A 22,906-nucleotide genomic window follows, 5' to 3' on the forward strand; every position below is an offset into this window, starting at 1 on the left:
TACGTACCGTTGCAGTAATCTCTTCTTTATATGCTATACTTGTTACCGTTTCGGACATCCATTCGTTTCCTTTAATAGTTGTTATGTTCTCTTTGGATTTTAAATCGAACTCAAATCCAGAATTTGTTATCTAAAATGCGCAATATAATAAAAATATATTATTTAAGAATTAAAGAACAAAATATATTTTAAATGTAATATTCTAAAATCTTAAATTACCCTTTGGGATTGTACTTCCATGATTTGTCCAACGGCTTCCCATCGATCTTGCAGATTTTCGATCTTTTCCAAAATATCCGCGTATTCTAAAGACGAGCTGTTACCATCTAAATCCTGAATTGATTCTTGTAGAGATGTTAATTTCTTCTGATTTATATCCATTTCTGCTTTAAGAACTTGCAATTTCTTTATTCTGTCTAATACTTCGCCAAATTCGGATGCCGGGTTGGCTTCCATTTGCTTTAGTGTAATTTCTGTTTCGTTCAACCATGCTACCAGCCTTTTGTAATCATCAGTAATATTTTGCCAAAACGTAGATAAAGATTCCAATCGCTGGCGTCGCTCTTCTTTCCACCGGCAGATGTGACTCCAACGTTCACCGAGAGCAGACAATTGGTCCTCCATTTGCGCATAAACAGCCTCGGAATTTTCTTCGTCCACAACCACCACCATGTTCCTCATACCGTCGACTACGTCTTGTTGCGCATGAATATCTTGTTCTAATTCGTTAAGATGTTTCAGTTGTTCCGCGACGGTTGATGGATTTAATTCGGTTGCTGCCATCAACGAAATTCGATCTTCAGTTATTGTCAACCATTGTCGTAACGCATCTAACTGAGCCTGTTGCATTTGCATTAAGACCTAGAAATGATCATAGATTACATTTGTAAGAAACTAAGAAATAATTGAATGTATGTACTAAAAATACTTCTCTGCGATATATTATTTTTATCGATAAAATAGATGTAGCATACCTCGTGAATTCTTGTTTGCCTTTCCATGGCGCGCATTCGAAGTCCTTCCCAACGGGAATTTAGTAAAGACATTTGCACACGAACTTCGTGCTCTTCATCTTTATGCAATCCGCCTTCAGCTAACAATCTTGCCCCTTCCTCCAGAACAGTTCCTACTCCATCTTGATGACCGGATAGTTCCATCAAAAAGGTTTCATGCTCGTGGAATTGTTGTTTCAGTATGTCTAGAGTTGAGCCCGTCTCGGGGGCATGATTCAATTTATCTTCTGCTTCCAAAAGCCACGTTAGAACATCTTCAAGCGCAACCTGATAGCCGCCAAGCTCGACGGAAACATTTGTAGCTAAACTCATCGGGCGAGATGCCGGCATTCCGAAATTGCCGAACGTTAAATTAGTCTGTAAGTTAATATTTTTACGTGTCACATGTTAAAAGAATATAATTCTCTGGCTCATTTGCTAAATCACGATTCACATACCTCTGTGCCTGGTGTTGTAACGGGACTAACTGGAGTGCTGTCACTTGCGATTGAAAGATCTAGTTCACCAATGTCGTCCCCCGAATGTGGTAACGATTGAAAGAGACACATAACGTACATCATTATGGACTTTTTATCCGGTACTGAAGTATTGACATCTAAAATAAAATATAATATCGTCATATAATCGTATAATGTCGATGACTTGCTCTATAATCTGACAGATTTGACAACCAAAATATATAAGTAATATAATGTTCGAAAATTTTCGTGTCAAATACACAAGATGCAAAAGCTAAGAATTATCGTTATTGCGCTACATATATAACGCAATATATGTAGAACGTGTCTCGAATTAAATTACCTTCGGGATCCAAAAGACGTTCAATACCAAGATGTTCTTGTGCGAGCCGAAAAGCATGATCCAATCTAGCATTTGGATGTTTACGCGCGATATTATTGAAGTCAAACAAGTTAGGTTTCCATTTATGTAAGATTGCGTTAAACGCTAAGCCGTCCGACCAAGATGTTGTAAAATTTTTAATATCAACACCAGGATAATTCTAAAAAAAAGACGAGTATAAAGATAAAATTATTATTGCTTTATTTTAATGAATTCGATACATATCTATAATATTTTTACATATTACCTGTGAGTTTTGACGACACCAAGCAAGAAGTGTTTTTTCTAAATTGGTCTGTTGTAATTCTGTCATTAGATCTTTCAAATGATAATGTACCTGTTGACATTAATAGAAAAGTTGATAATAATGAGAACTTACATATGATAAATACAAATTATCGATATCCTAAAAACGATTATAATCCGAATAAATTTAGCTAAAAATGCTTTTGCTTTAAAGATATTTTTATTTCTATTTCTATTGTTTATATTTTCTATTTCTATTTCTGTCATTTATAAAATAAAAAGAAAATGTTTTATACACGAATATTGTCGGCCTCACGTTCCATTCAATCTAAATTAAGAAAAACCAAATTCACTTCTCATTGAAAGTAAATGATTCATTAATTCCTTCAATATTGCTGGGTTAAAGGTATTTTGTATGTCACGCTCGTTCGACTTAAATCTATTTCATTCAAGGAGTCTCCAATATCCTTTCAATTTGAAAGTAGAAAATAGTCTCGTATAAACTGACAGTTCCGTTCCATATATACAAATGAATTAAAACTTCATGACATGAACGATCAATACTTAATATTGATCAAAGGCATGTTATAGTCAGATTTTAATTTACATAAGAGTTTTTTTTTCTTGATGATAAAATGGTCTGTGAGAGATGCATAATTAGAAAGGTATCTCCAAAATTATAAATGAACTGAATTTTGCAAATTGAAATAAAAAAGAATTCTGTTGTAATTTGTACACTTTAATATTTATGTTATCGAAAACTTACTTGCCAATGAAGAATAATACTCCACACCAAACCAAGTGTCAATTTAGGATTACCATCAACAATATCATTGCTACTAATATTGACAAGTTTCACCTAAAATACATAATATTATACAGCTTTGACAGAATTTTATGATTTACTTATATAAACAATATATATATATATATATATATATATATATATATCTTATAATTAATATTAAATAAAACAAGATTTATTTTCGCCATCTGCTTCTGTTTCGTAATTCTGTTGTCTAGTGATTCTTTTTAGCTGTTAAATATTTCTAGCATAATACAGTTGCAGTTCAAGCACAAATGTTGCAGTTATGTACTTACGTTATTTTGTTCAAGAATTTGCAACGCTTTATTAACATTATTGAGATGATGCACTCGCATCCGACCGCGTTCTCTTTTCTGTAAAATAAATATCTTTGCTATTATATCATGCACGCTTTAAACACACCTTATAACTTATACCTGGCACTCGCTTGACTTGTTTTAACATAAAAGCTACTAATTCTATACGAGCCATTGTGCAAAATAAATTTCAACGATAAAAGCCAACACCTGTGTAGGGGCAATGGAACATTCTTACGCCTACCGCGCATTCGTAATCGTGCACTCTTATGCAAATATCCCCGACGCACGCGCACCTGCTCGCAATTCGCCACGGCGAACGCGGTATGCATGAGGAATAATTTTATTAGGAAGTGCCGTCGGCCAAGAGAGATGTTCTAACGATCACCTTCGCGCGATCTAAGAGCCTAAGAACGCTTTCGACAGTCTATCGCCGACGTGGAAAAACTCGCGCGAAATCACGGATTGCCGCTAAACCGCACGCTAGGCGATTATCATGGTGTGCACATACAGATAGGCACGCGGCATACTTACATAAGTCTTAGAAGTGAGCACTTCCAGGAGTGACAGCAAGCGATTTCCATCTCGTAAGTCGATGAACAGATCGCTGATCGGATCGTGTTGATTCTACGGAAAGTAAGACAGATTAAACATCCGTCTCGCGGTTTTTTCATCGCTGGAAGCTGCCCTCGACGAGCTATTATATCGCGGTAACAAGTAGATGCTTATTACGTTCCTCCACGCATGGAGAGATTTAAGAGCGAAACTCCTCTCGCAATCTCGCGTACCGTGCACGCGGTACAGCCCCGCGAATAAATGATGTGTGTATAATAACAGACGAATGGTAATTGGACCGAAGAAGATCCTTTACCTTGAGAAGCTGCGAATTTATCCATTTGGCGAACGTCTTCTTTTGCACGTCTTCTCGCTCATCTGCAATATTATTATCACTCATTATAATTAATAAACTTTTGGGGGAAATTTAGCAAATCTTTAAAATATTCTAAAAGAAATACAGAAATACTTCATTACGTAATATTCAATATTAATATAAAATTATAGAAGTTAAATGTATCTCCATGTTATTTAGACTCGTATTTAATATAATATTTAATATTATAACCCGATAAATTGATAATAAACGTACGAGCTCTCGAGTGTACATACTTATTAAGTATATAATTTTAGGAAAATGTTAATTAAGTATTACTTAATTAAGTAATACTTAATTAACATTTTCCTAAAATTTTCCCAAAAATGTCTTTTAATAAACCGATAATTTTTTAATATTACAATCGGTAGAAATCAAAGAACTAATTCTTAGATTTTCACGTTTTGTATGCAAACATGTAGGTATGAATTAAACAAACAGATTAGATAATCCAATCGCGATAATCAAATTAACAAATTAACGAATAATGAATAATGTATGCTTACTTATTCATATCAACAATATATACCTTTACAATCTGACATTATATACGTGTGATTAATGAATGCTTATTCCGCGTGTATAATCTGTATCTTTCTTTGCTTGCAATTTAATCATACATTTACATCGTCAATAATTAATAAAGTTTATGGTTACTTATTCGTGAAATATTTCTCTTATCGTATACTGAGAAATATAATCGCTAAACCATGATTCAGAGTCAAACTGAGACGTATGACTTTTTTGATAACTAAAATAAACATATTTATTCCACAATGTGATTTATCTGTATTCCGGGCAAAATTTATCTCGGCGAAGGAAAGATTTCGCGCGAATGTCACTTTGTCTCGGGGATCCTCAATTATTCGTTACGCGGTCTATATGAACAAAATACTTATAATACTTTCGCAATTTATAATACGTTAAGTGGATACGCAACAGTCGTTGATCCGCTAGCGGTTTTACTCGCTCGTAAAATTATTGCCGACGCAGCAACGGCGGCTCATCATCATCTATCGCGTTGACACTAGTTGACCTCGGTGACTGAAGCAGTAAACTCGAAATTTAGGTCGACCGAGCAGCAAGCCGCGAATACTATAAGTACCTGTTCATTTTATCGGATTGCTAAGTACACAAGACGGTATGCCGCATGCCGCATCGACCGAATGCTCGTCGTCATCATCGTCTGCACGGTGGCGAATTGATCGCATGCTGATTTCATGCGTCGTGATGCAACCGGCTATAAGGAAGCTACGAGCGTCGGCACGCCCGCGCCGATAAAAATAGAAAGATCGGTGATGTCAGCTTTCAAGCATTTTGGAATGTTTATATGATGTGGAGAGAATTATTACTCCCGCACGTTTCGCGAAATATATGTATATCCTTCCAGCATAGTTCTGACACGTTTGGAGAATTATATTTAGACGAGCGACACGTGGCACTTGCATCGCTGCATATTAAATTAACGCCACGCAGAAAGAACTTGTATAACCACCTCGCAACGCAAGAGAGGATCTTGTCAATGGTAATTTTAAAATCCTGTTTGTTTATCATCACTTGTCATACAAGTATACCCGAACAAAAAGTCTCGGTATACATTCTGTCGTATTTCCTCTGATGGATAGTGGTGCAAAAAATGTAATAAATATTTTTAAGAACATTTTTTTAAGAAGAAAATTTTATGTGATCGATTTCCAAACGCGGAGAGAACTTTCTTTCTGGCAATGAATGCAAGACACCGTTCGGTGCGGTCCAGAAGATCGACTCCTCGTTTGGAATCTGGAAGTCATCCATAGTCGATAGCGCACTTTAACGAGCCTTAAGGAAAACACGCTAACCAACAGACATTACCGATGAATGAATGAATGGACATACTTGTCTCTCAGGAAACGTAGTTCACGTGAGTAAACGTGCAGACGGGAAGAAATCGCAAATGGTGATCATGTACTTAAAAGTAAAGTAAGTCGTGAGATCAACGCACGCAAAGACAATCTGTCTCGTGCGGAAGTCGGTCGCCTTCGAGCTTACCTTGGCTTACCTCACGAAAGCTCAGAGTCATTAGGGAAATACCGTCATTAAGAATAATGGGATTATCGATCCAGAAGACAGAAGAGGGGTAACATAATTTTTTTAATTTATCATCGCATTATAATAACACACACGCAATCATATTATATTTTTATTATCATATTATATTATTCGAATAAGTTACTATTATAAATTAATCAGATAAAGAAGAAAAACCGAATTATCTGTTAACGCTCGTCGGTGTTATAATCAATTAACTCCAAAAGATTAGCAAAAATTGCCATATATAATGCTTTAATATATTTCCATACGTATATAATAGAAGTTACCAACGCATATAGAAATTAATGAAAATATGCCAATCAATGTTTTATTTAAATCTTAAATAATAGCAACGATTATTGATAACCGTCGAACAGCATGCTGAGATTAATAAACATAAAAAAATTGCGGTTCTGTTCCGGGGCGGTGAGATATCTTCGTCCAGTCCTGCGAAAATACGGCGCTTCCGAATATGGTGCAACGAGTTCTTGCGTACGATCCGGCGGTTTCTTTCTCCGAACGTCGTACATCTTCTGTCAAAGGATCTTATCGCGCCATACTAAAAAGTCTGAATCGCGCACATATAACGATTTCTCATTATATCAGAGACATGAAAAAACAGTTCTGACGCATGTATCAACATCTAATGTGGATAATTTGCCTGACAAAAATCTTAAATAATCGTTAAGATTGAGATGTAACTGATTTTGAAAGGATAAATATGCTAATGAGCCAAATTTTATAGCAAACTATATCCATGACGGTATTGGACGCTTCATATTTTGTGAATTATCTTCTTAATCTTAATTATCTTCTATTCTTAGATATCAACCGTACATGAGGTATACCTAACTAAATTTATATAGTAAATGTTAAAAACAATATTAGAACTGAAATATGCCAAACGTGCATGTTAGGATTTTTTTGTTTTTTACACGTGAAGAAAAATATCTAATCCATTTATTTATTTATAAATTCAAGATTGCACTTTTTTCTTTCTGAAATCAGATATACACACATATACAAATTATTGCGATTATAATATTAAAATAGAATATATTTTGTGTCAAACTGTTCAGAAAATATTTGTTAAACTCCGACTTAGTCTAAGAACGACTCTGTTTAGGTATGCACATCCGCTCGTTTTCTTTCAAAGCATAGTATAAACAGTAACATACCGCCATTAAGCAAACAGAGGACTTGTGTGTCTGTAAATACTTCGTCTTACTATAAATTAGCACACGTATGTGTAGCTCAAAGTATTCAAACTATACGCACCGTTCTCAGAAAGTTATATTTTAACACTATGTGTTATAACAGCTTTGCACAATTCCGATTTTACATCGATAATTTTTAATTTTATATTTTAATGCTGTAATAATTTCTAAAGTTTTCAGAAATACGTTTGTCATCATATTATTCTCTCTTCATTTATATATCTTATACACTATATCATCATTAATTAATTATGTAGAAATGAAAAGACGGTACCGAAAAATTTAGCATCTTTTAACGTTTTTTAATTTATTGTTTTCGAAAAATTCTAATTAATTTATTGTCATTTCCTCTGGACTTTCTATGAAAAGCTACAATAATCAAGAATGTTTATAGTTATATAAAGCACGATTACAGCACTAACGCATCGATATATGATTCAAAAGTGTGCATTTGTATATTTCACATTCAACCATGCATAAGTATTTGGAATCTATTGATTGGAAATATTTAATCTTTAAATTAAATTTGTTTAATGGATTATATACATTTTATTCGATGCATTTTTCATTATTATTATCTTTAACTATATTCTTCCATATCAAGATGTTATTCTCCTAAATTTTATATATTCACAGTTTATTTAATTTTTAAGTTTAAATTATGTTATTGATTACTATAATCGTGTTAATAATTCGTAATTATAGCAATTGTGGTATTTTTTAAACGTCACAGAAACTTGAATTAATTTTTTTCCGTCCAAAAATTAGTATAAACTGTCAAATTTACAAAACAAAAGTTAAAATCTCCAGAAATTGTCATTGAAAAAATATACAATTTTATTGAAAATTTTACTATCCAGATAAATCAATCCAGATAAATGTACTGCAGATTTAATGCGATAACCGTTCATTACGAATCGTTGATCGACTGAAAGCTGCGTTCGCATGTAATCAACGATCGTGAGGGTTGAACGAACCACATATCGATAACACTTTGTTGAGAAAACAGAACCACGTGAAACTATTATACCGCTAAACTTAGCCTACGCGTCCTCTCCTCTTCTGAGCGACAGAAAAAAATCGAGCACATCAATAGTCGACACGTTAAAATAAAAAAAAAAACGGATAAACGATTTTCTGCGGTATTCGGGTTCTGCTATTAAGTTATTCTAAATAAATAAAATTTGTATCATTGAGAACTGCGCGCTTTAAACTTGCAATAGCAAAAAGAAGTTTTTATTAAAATAACATTAATATACACATATGCACAAATAATATATGAAAATAAGATAAGACCGATGATTACGATAATAAATTAAATAGCATTTCGTCAAATAAATTTATTTTCTAGCTTGTAAAGTTTAATAAAATATGTATTTTTGTATCCCTTGTCAAAAAGCTTAACAAATACATATATAAATTTTAGATATTTTAGATTTGATTCTGAAGATTCTGATTTTACCGAATAATAAATATATACATATTGCATTCAAATGCATTCAATTGTGAAAAAAACCAGTTTTTATCGTTATATAAAAAACAATTCAAAAGAATTTAACGAAAGAGTATAAAAGCTTAAGAACAAAATTTTTGGAAAAAAACAAATATTGTATTTATTCGAAAAAAAAATACAAAATGAGATGTTCTAGCAATTTTTTATTGCCAGTATTGTAACTATTTGCTTGAACAACTTTCCAAAATTTTCGATTTATATTTTTTTCAACAGCTTTAGCAAAAGCACTGTCTTTTAATAATAACTCATTAAATATTTGATTATGTAATCCTAACGCGCGACCGTTTTTGCAAATTATAAATCAGATAATAAAATTGATACTTCGCAATGCTCTAAAAAAATGCAATATTGAACGATAATTATGCACATGTTTCACACTATTAATGATGTTTGCCGTAAATAATTACGCCATTCGCGGTGTCTAGGTTTTGCAGTATACCTATCGCTGTCGCAGTAAGATCGAATATCATTCGCCAAGGTTATATCATTTTTTTACGGCATACTATCGATCGAGATAATATCTTCTGGCGCAAGTTAATGCCATTCGGCCATTCTTAATTACGAACCGATTAGATCCGCCGTTTCTCGTGCCTCTTTTGCCACTGGAATTCGCGCGAATGAAAATAACCGAAGATTACCGAGGCGTCAATCCACGGGCAGTTAATTCTTGTGGAAGGGCCTTTAAAAGAGATTATCGAAAGCACTTCTTCTCGTCTCTTCGTTAAGTGAGGAACGCGGGGAAGAGCTAGAATAAGAAGAAGAAGCAAAAGGATAAAAAAATTAACTCGGCATGCGCCTATCACTTATTCAGCCGATAAAACCGATTGCACATTGCTTTCGGGATAATTCGCGACCGGTTGCTGATGCGAAAAGTGCGAATCTACACGCGAAAAACCAATCGGCCTAATCGAACGGACGCGGGACGCCGCGCCGCGCCGCAACTCGCTCATCGCCGCCGGCTAATGCCATGGCCAATTCAGCCCGCATTTTCGTTTAGCTGCATGCAGCTGGCTTCTCCTCACCCCAAGCTGGCTGGTCTTCATATGTGACGAATAAAATCCAGAATCAGATGACCGTATCTAGCACTATACATATATGTGAGCCCAAGTAGAGACTAGAGACTATGAGACTCCGTATAATATTCTTCACGCACTTAAATAAGTTATCGCTAAAAGCGATCTGCATCATATAGAACATGATTCACATTAAAAGAACGCGACGTAGAATCGGGTTTAGCATTAAAACGGTTTGAAAATGTTAATGCACAAAATATTAACCAATAAATATATTTTCGATAAACCGTTTATCGAACTTAAAAAAATAGTTTTTTTTTGCGAGACGAATAATTATAGAAATCATTTCAAAATCGCGAATTATTAAAATTTGATAAAGTACAAGTCACAGACATAATAAAGAGATAAATTAGACATACATTATATCACACACACACAAAAGTTACTTCTTTAATAGATTTGATGTGGTAATTAATACTTTATGATAATTTCTAGCCCCAGTGAGTGAATTGTTTTATTCAATAAAGTATTATTCAGTAAAATTTTATTGTTTTTTCTTTTTTTTGCAGAACACTGTGTGACTGGTCTGAACCCATATAGATTAGAATATATGCCGTATATATTAGAATAATTAGATGATAAAAAGCTAAATGTGTCTCCGGCTGAATCTCTTCGGCTTGATGGCGCCAAGCTGGGCGCGTATACGCCGGGAGCAGCATGTATACTATGCAAATAAGACAACCGCGCGGTAGCGAACAATTGTTTAAACGAGCTGACAATGCGGACCACTGCCGGCTGTGCAAGTGCGGCACACTTCTTCTCTGTGAATGTGCCGGAGCACGCGCGTGTCGTTGGCCCTAACCACACTATGAAAGGTTTCGCGGGTCAAGCGTTCTGATGGGACCGAATAATGCCAGTGCGTGCCTTCACGAGAGTGTTCAACTATGACAATGAGCTCGGTAGCTAACGAAATTATCAAGAGTCCGCATGGGAACGCGGACAGTCCGGATACCAGTTGCGCATTCTGTGTCTCTCACGTGACGATCATCGAACGCCGATTGAAACACCAGTAATTGTAGTATCTCGAATTGAAATTGTCTAACAATATTTCTACAAAAAAAATTTATCGAAATTCTGAAAATAGTGCGTTAACTTCACAGAAATCGCTCGCGTTGAGATAGGATCTCTCAATATCATCTTATATTAGTTAATAGAGAATAATCGAAAGAGAGAGAGAGAGAGAGAAAGAGAGAGAGAATAACGCAATCGGTTATAAGGCTGGTACACAGGGTGGTACCGTCGTTAACATTGTGATGTAATACATACGTTTTTAATTGAACAAAAAATGAAGGGAGTGGCAAAGCGTTGATTAATCGATGCAGCTGTCTGTTCATTATATTACTTCGGCTAATACTTCGAAAAATTTGCGTGTTTTTATTACGATACGTATTATGAAGGATATCGAATTCACCGTAGCGTGAATACTTTATTATAAACTCATTTTTAATATATACAATTATTTGTTATTCTTTTAAAAAAGGCCTTCACATATTTTTATATTCATTACATATAAATGATAATGCCATTTATTTATTGACATCAAATTAACTCCGGATATTGTAATAATTACGTTACAATATAGTGATGATTAATAATATTTAAATCTTTCAATTGAGTTTATTCTAAAAGCAGTGATTTTTTCGTGGCTCCACACATTCTGTAAGTAATTTTTAAATGTATATAATAATACAAATACTACCAAACTGTCGAGAACGACAACCTTTCTAAATACTATATATATACATATATATATATATATATATATATATATATATTGACCGTATATTTAAGTAATGGTTCATTGGCCTGCTACAACGAATACAGCAACGTTCCGGAACGTGCAATGTAAACGAGGAAAATTTAATGGAATAGAAAGTATTAACGCGCTACTTAAATTTATAACGATCAGTTAGCCTGGTTTGCAGGAGAGAATTTATATTTATACGATCATATACCTAAATTCGTAGCACATGTTACAACGTGCAATGATGTAGTTTCACGATGCAACCGTCAATCCTTTCTCATAAAGCATTCTACATTATAAGAGATAATTTGGAGTAAACTTGTTAATCTGTTAGAGAGAATAACAATTTGAAAATATTCTCTTTGTAAGCCAGAATATATTTGCAATTTCGTTATATACATAATTATGTTGTTTTATTTTGTACAATCTGAATTTTATAACAATTTAATAGGGACCTGCAAAACGTAAGTTTCTTTGTAAAAAAATCATTATTGATAGTAATAAATATTTATTAGTATAAACCATAACAACAAATTACATTATATATTATCAATCCGTTAGTAACAATACTTGATTATATTTTTTAAAAGTAAATCTTTTTGTAGCTTGTAAAAATACTCCGCAATAATTTAAACAAACTATAATAATATGACAACTTAATCACACAATTTGTTGCCCAGTTATCGTTATTATTTAATTTGCATTCTAAAATTGTGTAATCGCCAACTGCACACCATTATAATCTGAATTAGTTCTGTTTTATCATTCACCCAAATATGTTTGCACTAATTGTAGCGTATTGATACATGATTATTTTGCGTGTACGCGGTATTTTTTTACGGTAGTGCGTGATTTCACGAAACTCAAATCTGGCAAGATTGAACATCGCGCGTGCACTGGCTCAATTACATGTACATACGTGACATAACGCATGTGTGCCACCGCGACAATTTTTAAGAGTTCTGATATCTTCGGTGCAAATCAATAACAATATTAATTCAATATCGAGTGGTATTTCATTCGCGGCTAAACAATTACGATCATTCTCGTCGCGCCTTGCCAATCGCCAACGGACTTTCGTACATCGTACGCAACGCACATAGATGTTAGACGGTATAGCACGTGCGCACTGAAATCGAGCGTCGACGCTCGTAAGCACGTTATCTTTCTTAACATGCACGTGTGCCGATCCTCAATTCTGACGTATGCACGCGCGTTTCCCCCCGAGTTCCCGCGCGCCGAGCGCAAATAATTTCAAGATAAGATAAGTTATGCTCGGAGCGTAGATAATTCCATTGCCTTACCGCGGGTGACAACGCGAAAAATGTGCCACGCAACTATTCAAGTAACCGGTACATACGTGTATGCGCAATAAAAAAAAAAGCACGTTAACGTGAACCAAACAATTGAGCACAGTTTCTTCGATGCAACACGTTTACGCAATAGACGCGTTGAGTCCGCGACGCAATAAAAATCATCCGAAAAAATTAGGTAAAAGTATGCAAGAAGAAACGAAAATCTTGTAAAACCGTGTATCTCGCGTAAAATACAGCCGTTTAACTTTCAGATAACGAGATAACGTATGCAAAAATATCTTCGTACGAGAAAAAAATGGAGAAATCCATTTCACCCAAAACCAAACAAGGTGGGAATATTTAATGTTGAGTGTAGAGGTAGGAATGCAGACTTGAAATACATAAAATGATATGAAGAGCCATAAGATTTCAGAGACAAGACTGTGAAGATATGACTCGTCGCTTAGATTCTTTAAATTTTTTATTTATCGCTCGTATGTCGCAGAAACAACGTAATCGCATACATTTCGAGATGAAAACAAGGTGAGGGGTGATTGAGATCGCGTGATTGAAAAAAAAAAAATACCGTAAATAAGGAGTACACAAGAACTCTGATGCGAGAAGACACGATATATAAGAAACGACGACACAGCTGCTTAATGAACGAACAGGATCAGTCGGAATAATTGTGACACACAGGTAAACATATTCGGAAAATATTTCTCGACTAATTTCTCATTCTAAAATTGTTGAAAACGATAACTGCGAACCGTTCGGACGGTCAGACAAAGATTGCCTATCTATAAAGTGACGACACTGACGACTATATCTATTATGTCATCGAGAAACATCGCGATGTCACATTTATCGTCGGCAGTCACATCAATTATCCCGAGCAATTATTTCAACGACTCGATTTCGGTGACACATTATATAAGATCGCTCATGATCAAGGCCGCGCTCCGAAACGAAAAAGATCCTCGGAGAGGAGGACTCGCCAGGTGCAAAGTGACACGCGCGCAAGGTGGCCACGTGCGGGACAGAGAAAGAAATTTCTCATTGCGCGAACCCTCCGCGAGGCGTGCCCACACGCCTATACGTACGTCATACCCACGTTACGTGCGTGTGTAAACGTACCACGCGCGCGCTCGCACGCACCTATATAGACGACTTCCATCTCGAGATATTCGGACGCAGCCACCGGGTCGCAGACGACGTTGATATGTTAATATCCAGGTGGGACACGAGGCAATGGCATCGGTCCCCGGCGACGCACTCAGATGCGCCGCGACGCCGTCGATCGGATCGCGAGCGCGCGCGCGCGCACGCGCGGAGGAGAGGAGTCGCCGCGGCGCCGCCGATCCGCGCCGAGGTTAGAATCGGCCGTTCGCGCACGCGCACGCGCCCACACGAGGATGCTACGCCACTTGTTGATTCCGAATTCCGACAAGTCAAGAGGCACACACCGCGCACACCGGACACGCACTCACGCACACCACTGGCGCACTGACGCACTCGCCGCCGTCGCACGCATCAACTCCTCAGCTTTCTCTCTCTCTCTCTTTCTCTCGCGAGCGAGCGAGACGACGATCCGTTTGGAGCCTTCACGACCGTCGTAGCCGGAGGCCGCGCAACGAAACACTTGGTGACATCCCGATCGTGCGTGCGCGATCTTAGAGGTCCGCACTACCGTCGCGATTCGCGCGGCGGAGCAACGCGACGCCGACGAATCGCGCAGGAAAAAGGAGCGGGAGACGCCGGCAGAGATACGAACGCGTATCCCTCTCTCGCGAGCTAACGTCAATCGACGGACGACGACTGCCTGTTGCCTAAACGCAACGCGGCGCACGCCGGCCGAGCCACGCGAGCGAACTGGCAACCTCGGAACTGACGACTCGTTAAGGCCCAACTTCCCTCGCCAAGTCTCACCACTGACCACATGCCGCGCCGTGCACATCGCCTGGCCCGGTCCGGCCCGCCGCGCTACGTATCGCGCTCCTTCTCGCTCCAATCGCGAGAATTCCCCCCTTTCGCCGTCAGGCACGCCCGTGTGGGCCCCCTCGAATAATATCGTACGAGAAAATAAAAATAATAAAGATTTTATAATCCTTGAGACTTACGAGGGAAAAACGAGGACACAGACGCGTTTCATGTAGCGTGTACTTTTAAATTAAAAATAAGCTTCAATTGATATATATATGCTGAGGATCGTAGCTTTATAGATCTAGATAATATCAGTCTGCAGGATTGAAAGTAATAAAATATTACAATCATGGAATAGCGTATCACAGGATAATAGAATGCAAAGGAAGTACATTTTCCAGAAGTGTATTATGTATAATAAGGATCTATAATGATCGCGAATATCATCATAAATTGCATTATTCACACTCTCTATATAAACTGAGGTTCTTTAATTATTTTCATTATTTCTATTCCACGTATAATTACGTCCATACATCTTTCGCGGCACGTTTCAAAGACACTTATAATATGCCATTCTTCGTAAATACAGAACAGAATAGACCGCACGTTCAAGGTGAGGGGACTTTGATTGATCCCCGGTCGGGGAATCGGGTGTCGCTGGGCCTTGCTTCGCTGGGCCGTAAGGCCGTAAGGCCCAGCGTATCACCAGGTAAGCAGGGATTCAGAAACCGAAGGAAGTATGCTGTATATACTGCGACGAAACAGGTATAGGATGCGTCCTGGGCTCACCTAAAACCCGCCAAACGAAACTCAAATCTACAATCGGTTGCATGACCCGAAGACACGATTCGTATACACGTGTGTAGACTACCGATAATTCTCGTGTAAAATGTATAGACAGTATAACGATATAAACGTTGACGACCTGAAAAAAATTATAGAATTAATTATCTATCGTGGAACTCCATATGTGTCACAAAATTTTATTTTAGTGAAACTTTAATGCGGTTTTTTATGAAAAGTTCGCTGAAAGATTTTATACGAATATATCGATTCTATAGTGCATATACCTCTTGTGATAAAAGATTCAAAACCGATGTAAATCGTTTCTTCCCATGATCCGTGAGATTTTCCGATATCTGTTTTCAATTTTGAACTATTTTTAACGAAAATTATCGAGATCAGATCAACGTCGCGCGCGAAATTAGAAATTATAATCTTCGTTATATTGACAGAGCGAAACTCGTACACATTTTGCACCACCCATACGCATGGTCGCACGCCTGGGTTCACGCGTTGCTGATGGAATGAATCTAATTAATTTCATATCTAGAATCTGTTTACGGTAATGCCAATTAGTATTATGGGCTATACTTGAAGCAAAACCATCAGCTGTTTCAACAATATTTCTCTGTCCGCGTTTTAAAGCTTTCGATTCATAAATCTTACGCATATCTAATATTTTATTGCTCAAATATTTTTGTTTAATCTATTTTGATTTAACTGAAAAATTTAACTAAAGATCTCTCGCTACGATTTAATACGGGTATCCCTCGTATTAAATCGTAGCAAGCCTTTTCAAAAGTTTCCCCCGCTTTATGCCACTTCGTTTTTACGAAAGACCTACATTAGTACCTCTGTTTTCATCAATCGAAAGAAATTCAAAGAGACTTTTCGTTTTTACGAAAGAAATTTTTCCCCATATAAATTATAATGATAATTGCTTCTTCCTCTACGCCCTTTCGGCTTACGAAAGATATAGGAACGTTCTACAAGCAGGGAAAACCTGTATACACTAAGGATTAAGAAATTTTAATAGATTAAAGGTGAACAGCTCAGCAGTTGTTTAATTTTTTTTACTCTTCAATCGCGTTGTAATAAAATTGAGTTATATTCAATTTTAGGTTTTAATTGCTGAAATATTTATATCATTGTAAGTTACATCGATGCATTTCCCTATCCAACAATCAATATAATTATACTATAACCTTATAGAAATGAATATTTTCAATTACATCTTGACTTAAAATTACTAACGAAAAATTGCGTGATAAATGATAAAATATGGTAGTGCGCTTAGCTAATAACGATTAATGGATGTCGGAAAAATCGATCCTCTAACAACAGGGTAGTAGCCGAATTACTAGCAAAACCTGATAGCAGAAAAGTTACGATAACGGTGATAACGGACAATTACCTTGGCCGCCATTCATCGTCGAATATCTCTGTCTGCTCGTCCACTCGCACAATTTTGGGAAATAGCCTCTCACTGTTTCCAAACTTATAGTAGTATTAGAACTTAACGCGACGTCGCATGAGAGCAAGAAAATTACCGCAATTCTCCGAAACTGTGTCTTCTTTTTCATCTGCGACACGTATTCATTCTGCGATATATATGACGCGTTCTTTTTATTCGTTTATTTCACGATAACATTAATCGTGATTAATTATTGTCTTAGTTGCTCTCGATGTACGTAATCAATCATGAACATGGTATTTCACAATAGTTGCACTAAAATAATGTACTACAATAAAAAAGTTGCCCTTGTTCCTAATAACATCTCTTATTATAAATAAATAATTAAAATAGACTTTAGACAATTTTTAAATCTCGAAATACAACTTATATTTAAGTTGATATATAAATGTGTTTTTGAAGCGACTTTCGCTGTTATTTAAACAAGATTTTAGCAACACTGAAAAAGAGTGTTTTTATATTTTTCATCTACAGTCAATAACGTTTTCATCGAAAACACTCTTACGTAAAAACGTTTATTTTTTTCTAACGCACAAGGGATTTACAGTTTCATTACGTCAGAAGCATATCACTTCCGACGGGAGAAAGTAAACATTTCGTTGACCAAGAAATACTTAGACTACTTAGAACAATGGTTCCTCAATATGAAAACAATACCACGGTTATCTTTTCTAGCGTTTTCGCTGCAACATCGCCGTGCATTTTAAATAAACTTAAGGCACTAACGCGCGTAAATAAAGAAAGCTGATGTAAATTTTGCCGCAATTTCGCTCCGCAACAAAGCGCTTCTGTTTCCCGTTTTTAATACTTGTACACGTCTTACTAAAACTATAAAATTTAGATAAAATGTCATATTTGTTAGTGATTTTACTTTTTATTGTATTTCTTTTAGCCCCTCAACTACTCCTGATCGCAGAAGGTAGATAATATTATTACGCGCGCCACACAAGTTATTTAAGAATTAAATTAAATTTGCGGTTTTAAAAGCGTAGAAGTAAAATATGTAACGTAACTTTCCAGACAGCACAATGTCCAAAATCGGGACATAAGACGTTTTTTAGATGTCTTTTAAACGTTTTTTTAGCCATCTTTTTCTTTAGACGTCTAAAAGGTGTCTTTTATAGACGTCTTATGTCCCGCTTTTGGACATGTGTGCTGTCTGGGGTTATGATAATATTATACATATATTCTTCTAAATACGTATGGGACGATCAACGAATAAAATTCGTGAACATTATACTTTTCGTGTATTTGCGATCATTTACAAATGAAAAGTGATTATTATGTTAGGGGCAACACACTGATAATATTAAAATAGAAACAAAAATTATTTTTCGACATTGCCTCGAACAACAAAAGGGTGCGAACATTAGATATAAGTACAAAATTATATTGAAAATTGGACTTTCACGCCAAAATTAGTGTATTAAAAATCACATACACAATAAAAAAACGTGCAATATAAAAATGTGCTAATCGAGAGGTCATTGATCATTATACTTACATATATCATCATCCATTCTGTGTATTAATTTAGCTTCACATAGATTTGTGCAAAGTTCGCGAAGAGATATGTATTTCACCACAATCTCTAATTGTTCTTATTATTCCAACAGTGTGCCTTTTTTCATTGTCATTTGCATTGCATATCAGCAAATTTTGATGTAGCGCGAATCGTTAACACGAATTTATTAACGTAAGAATTAGCATAAAATAAATGATTTGCTATCAGTGAGGTTAGTAATAGAACGTACATCTGCCTGGAGCAAAAAATATCGTGTAATTAAAATAACATAAACATAATAAATTATATGATACAAAAAAACGTACGAAATATATTAAATTGCAATTAAATATTGCATAACTAATTTTACGTAAAGTAGCTGCTATTTCACAACTTGATCAACTTTTTCATTCTCTGAATAAATAATTTGAAACATACAGTAATATAGAAGACTATGTAATATTCTTTTTATAACTATAATTAAATGAGTGCTACACGCACACACACACACGTGTTTATCATCTCGATATAAACGACCGCACATTGATTACATCCGTGCATTGTGATTTAAAACGGCCAGAGTCAGACTGGTAATTACGAGAGATATAATCGTCTATTTAATCGAGATTAAAAAAGTGCCTTTATATATTGCATATCGTCGTTATTGATTTGGTAATACGTAATATATTCCAATTTCTTCTTTACGCTTTTATCGTTAGTGTATATTGTCATATTATTACGCATATATATATTGTATATAATCATAATTTACGCGCCTCTAATAGAATTGATGATATTGAAGAAAGTTTCCACGAATAAAACAACCAACTTACAATAAGAAAAATACACAAAACCAAGAAGAATTGTATAACGGTGCACTCGGCACGAGAAAATGATCATACAATAAAGATCGCTGGCTTTGCAACGCAAAGGGATATCAAATTCTTCTGTTCAATTGCTAATGAAAGGTAAACTCGGAGTCTATATTCCATCAACGCGAATTCTTTCTATCACAATAAAGTTTATACTTTTGCAAGTGCTATTTAACCCAAAAATTCACATTCTGAATAAATGTCAGTTTCACTTGTTTCCGTCAAGAACACTTGTCGTTGGAGAGTAGCGGCCCGCAGATAATCTAGTGCGGCTACGGAGTCGGGGAACTTCTATAATAAGAGCGCATCGAACTTTCCATACAACTCGGAACGACCTCATGGGACGCAGCCCGTCGCGACACTGCGCGGTATCCCAGATTTCGACCCTGCGGGTGATCTCTGCAGAAGTTAGCGCCGACGCATCAAATACCTTCTTGGTATTTGACATTAACTGTCTTGTTAAAATGTACACAAAGCGCGTCTGTCGTTAATATTTGACTAGATCCTATCATATTATACGTAATGCGCGTTTTCCGACGGATCCTCCTTTCTATATTTTTTTAATTTCCTGTATCGCGGATTATAGCGGTTTACATCGTATTTCAAACTTTCAAGAAATAGAGTTATAAGTAGATAAGGAATGATAAACATAATCTTCTCTCGTATGTGTATACGCTTCATCGCTTCAGGACATCCGCTGCCAAGTGCAATCGCTAGATTTATTTGCCAACGCAGTTGAGCACACAGAACGAAATTGCCTCATTATCACCGTCTACGTTATCCGTAACATCCCTGTTATATTCTACGTTATATTTACGCGTTTCGAAGTAAATTTAATAAGACGAGCGAATGGGAGCACGGGCAGGGTAATCCATCGACGGAGGAACTACGGCCGTAAAAGACAATGGTGATCATCTATAAAAAGATGTTACGCTGAAAGGAGAAAACGGAGTAAAACGCGACGCGAAAACGTGATCGTGCCGATCATCTCTATTTATAATCATATAAACGACATGCGCGCGGTGTCACGACTTTGCATAATGAATAGAATAAAATACTAGTGGTATACGTCTAGCCGTGACATGAATCCTTATAGATTGTAGCAAATCTACTATATTTTCTTTTTTACATTTGCGAGTTGAGCACAATACTACTCGGGAAAAAGGAGCCTCTGATATTTTCTAAATATTATTTAACTTTATTAATAGAATTATATTGTTATTAAAATTATTTTAATAATTTAAAATTTAATAATTAAAATAAATAAAGACGATTATTTAGGTAGATATTTTAGTAGAAACGGTGAGTAACTTTCTTAGATAAACAGATCTGATGACATAAGATATCAGTAATAAATTTATTTTGTTTTCAAAGAGTCTCCGCTTGTTCACTGTCATTGCAATGTACAAGATCTTCGATAGAAAGTTGCAAATGTGACTGCATCAACAATGAAGAAATACCTCAGGGCTCAGAAGATTCAAAGAATGTGTTGACAATGCTGGCGAACAAGTGAAGACTCTTTGAAGATAAAATACATTGTTACTAATGATATCTTGTGTTATCAGTTCTCTTTCTCTAAAAAAGTTACTTCCATATAGGTGTTAATTAACTTTTTTAGGCACCCATATATTTTATTCTGTGATAATGCATGAAAGTATATTGCAGATTATACAACATATACTATTCTGATTTTTTATATAAGTTTTTATTTCTTTTTCCATCACGAATGATGAAAAATATTAAGTAAACTCGGTCTCCAATAGTCTGTCCGATAGATTGTTTTTTAAAATGTTCAACCTTTTAGAGTTATACGACAGTTTAAATAGATAATAGAGGATGAAGATCCAAATTGAAAATCGGTCTGATTGATATACTATGTTTTCATGTCGCGACCTCCTCTTATCAGCCCCTAAATATGTTTTAAGATGTCTACACTCAGGAGTTTTGCTCAATAAAACTTCACGAAACAGAGAGACGCGGAGGCCTCGGCACGCAGAATGTTTATTTATACACGTAATAAATTATGTATGTTCATGTCAATCTCTTGCAGAGGATCTTATCTTCGGTTTTACGCGCCGTTTATTACAAATAAACGCTTTCGAAAGCCGTTGCTTTTACAACCAGACAATCGAAGTACTTCAAACGTTATTACACAATTCGCAAGTCAAAAGATCCATCCAAGCATTATTTTCGATTGCACGCGTAGTACATTAATTTAAATAACATTTAAAGTAAATGAAAATGAATGTAAATTACGTTTGTACTGCACAAATCAATTTGCATGATTTCTATTTACAATTAGATTCGTAACTAGCTAATATGAAACTTTTAAATTAGTAATATGCGTGATGTTCGAAAGGCCTTCGAAAGATTAGAATTCCCTTCCAGCCATCAAGTAATTCTTGAATTTTTGCGTTATTCAAATTCTCTTACCTTTCGTACTTGAGATTTGCTGCTCGACGGTCTCAACGTGCCGCGGTTTCTCCGGTACCTGAATAATCCAACGAATTTTTCTCCGTTGCATCTAAAACGACCAATCGCGGAGCAGTTGATATAATCAAGCAATATTTAAGAATCGCGCGAAGTGTCGCGCGATTTGCGATCGACTCTAGCCACTAGGGGTACGTTCGGGAAGACGCTATATTAGTGCTATTTGCTTATTTTATCCTTGTTTCACACCTGATGAGCGATAAAGATAGAATGTTGCAATAGCGCTAATAGCGCGCCTCCCAAACGCAGCCTATATACTGAATGAGATTAGTAGCGTAAGGCAGAGGTCGCCGCGACGATATCGGAGCGATTATTTTTTACGGACGAAGGTTCGCCGATAATATGTACGAGTGAAGCACACTACTTCCATTGGTAACAACAATCCGTGAAATTATCGCGAAAATATTTTTACGATTTGAGCTGACTCGAATCTTATATATTTCGCGCAATTGCAATCAAATGTCGTGTCTAAATCCAAAGACAAATTTAACTTTACTCTCGGACTGTCTATCACATACTTGAAATTATAATGAATGAACTCTAGATTTTAATTATGTAAATAATATAAATAACAATTACATTGACACATTGCCCAATCGTACGCATTGTTCTTTGATCGAAATAGAAATTTGCTAATTATTATCTTAAACCCACAAAAATTTGCATTACAAGATTTAAGTCGCGAAATATTAGTATATAGGAATAATAGTTATAAGAACCATTTTAACATCGTTATTTCCTGATGTAAACATTTTCTCAGCGCGCGCATCATAATGGAATTCTTTTGATCTCT

The 22,906-nt window shown here is 35.8% G+C and overlaps 2 protein-coding genes and 1 long non-coding RNA gene across 9 annotated transcripts in view; 2 read left to right on the forward strand and 1 right to left on the reverse strand.

Annotated features, from left to right (window-relative positions):
- The window catches only part of LOC143904254 (dystrophin, isoforms A/C/F/G/H), a 483,734-nt gene that overhangs the window by 459,742 nt on the left and 1,086 nt on the right, over positions 1-22,906 (reverse strand). For all 6 annotated transcript variants that reach the window (XM_077418912.1, XM_077419080.1, XM_077418996.1 and 3 more), the window contains exons 2-12: positions 22,057-22,147; positions 4,093-4,154; positions 3,756-3,848; positions 3,201-3,278; positions 2,866-2,958; positions 2,101-2,190; positions 1,815-2,013; positions 1,451-1,608; positions 975-1,370; positions 220-861; positions 8-130 (exon numbers count right to left, since the gene is read on the reverse strand). In XM_077418912.1, the coding sequence (XP_077275038.1) occupies positions 8-130; positions 220-861; positions 975-1,370; positions 1,451-1,608; positions 1,815-2,013; positions 2,101-2,190; positions 2,866-2,958; positions 3,201-3,278; positions 3,756-3,848; positions 4,093-4,154; positions 22,057-22,147 (2,025 nt within the window). The remainder of the gene's footprint in view (positions 1-7; positions 131-219; positions 862-974; positions 1,371-1,450; positions 1,609-1,814; positions 2,014-2,100; positions 2,191-2,865; positions 2,959-3,200; positions 3,279-3,755; positions 3,849-4,092; positions 4,155-22,056; positions 22,148-22,906) is intronic.
- Nop10 (Nop10 ribonucleoprotein) overlaps positions 1-22,906 on the forward strand; it is a 43,589-nt gene that overhangs the window by 16,623 nt on the left and 4,060 nt on the right. The window lies entirely within an intron of this gene.
- LOC143905769 (uncharacterized) lies at positions 13,122-13,687 on the forward strand. The gene is made up of 3 exons (XR_013259321.1): positions 13,122-13,260; positions 13,337-13,442; positions 13,570-13,687. It is a non-coding gene; the product is annotated as an uncharacterized LOC143905769 (long non-coding RNA).

This window comes from Temnothorax americanus, unplaced genomic scaffold (genome assembly GCF_048541705.1).
Source record: "Temnothorax americanus isolate GAGA-0224 unplaced genomic scaffold, ASM4854170v1 Scaffold1, whole genome shotgun sequence".
In the NCBI taxonomy this organism is placed as follows: domain Eukaryota; kingdom Metazoa; phylum Arthropoda; class Insecta; order Hymenoptera; family Formicidae; genus Temnothorax; species Temnothorax americanus.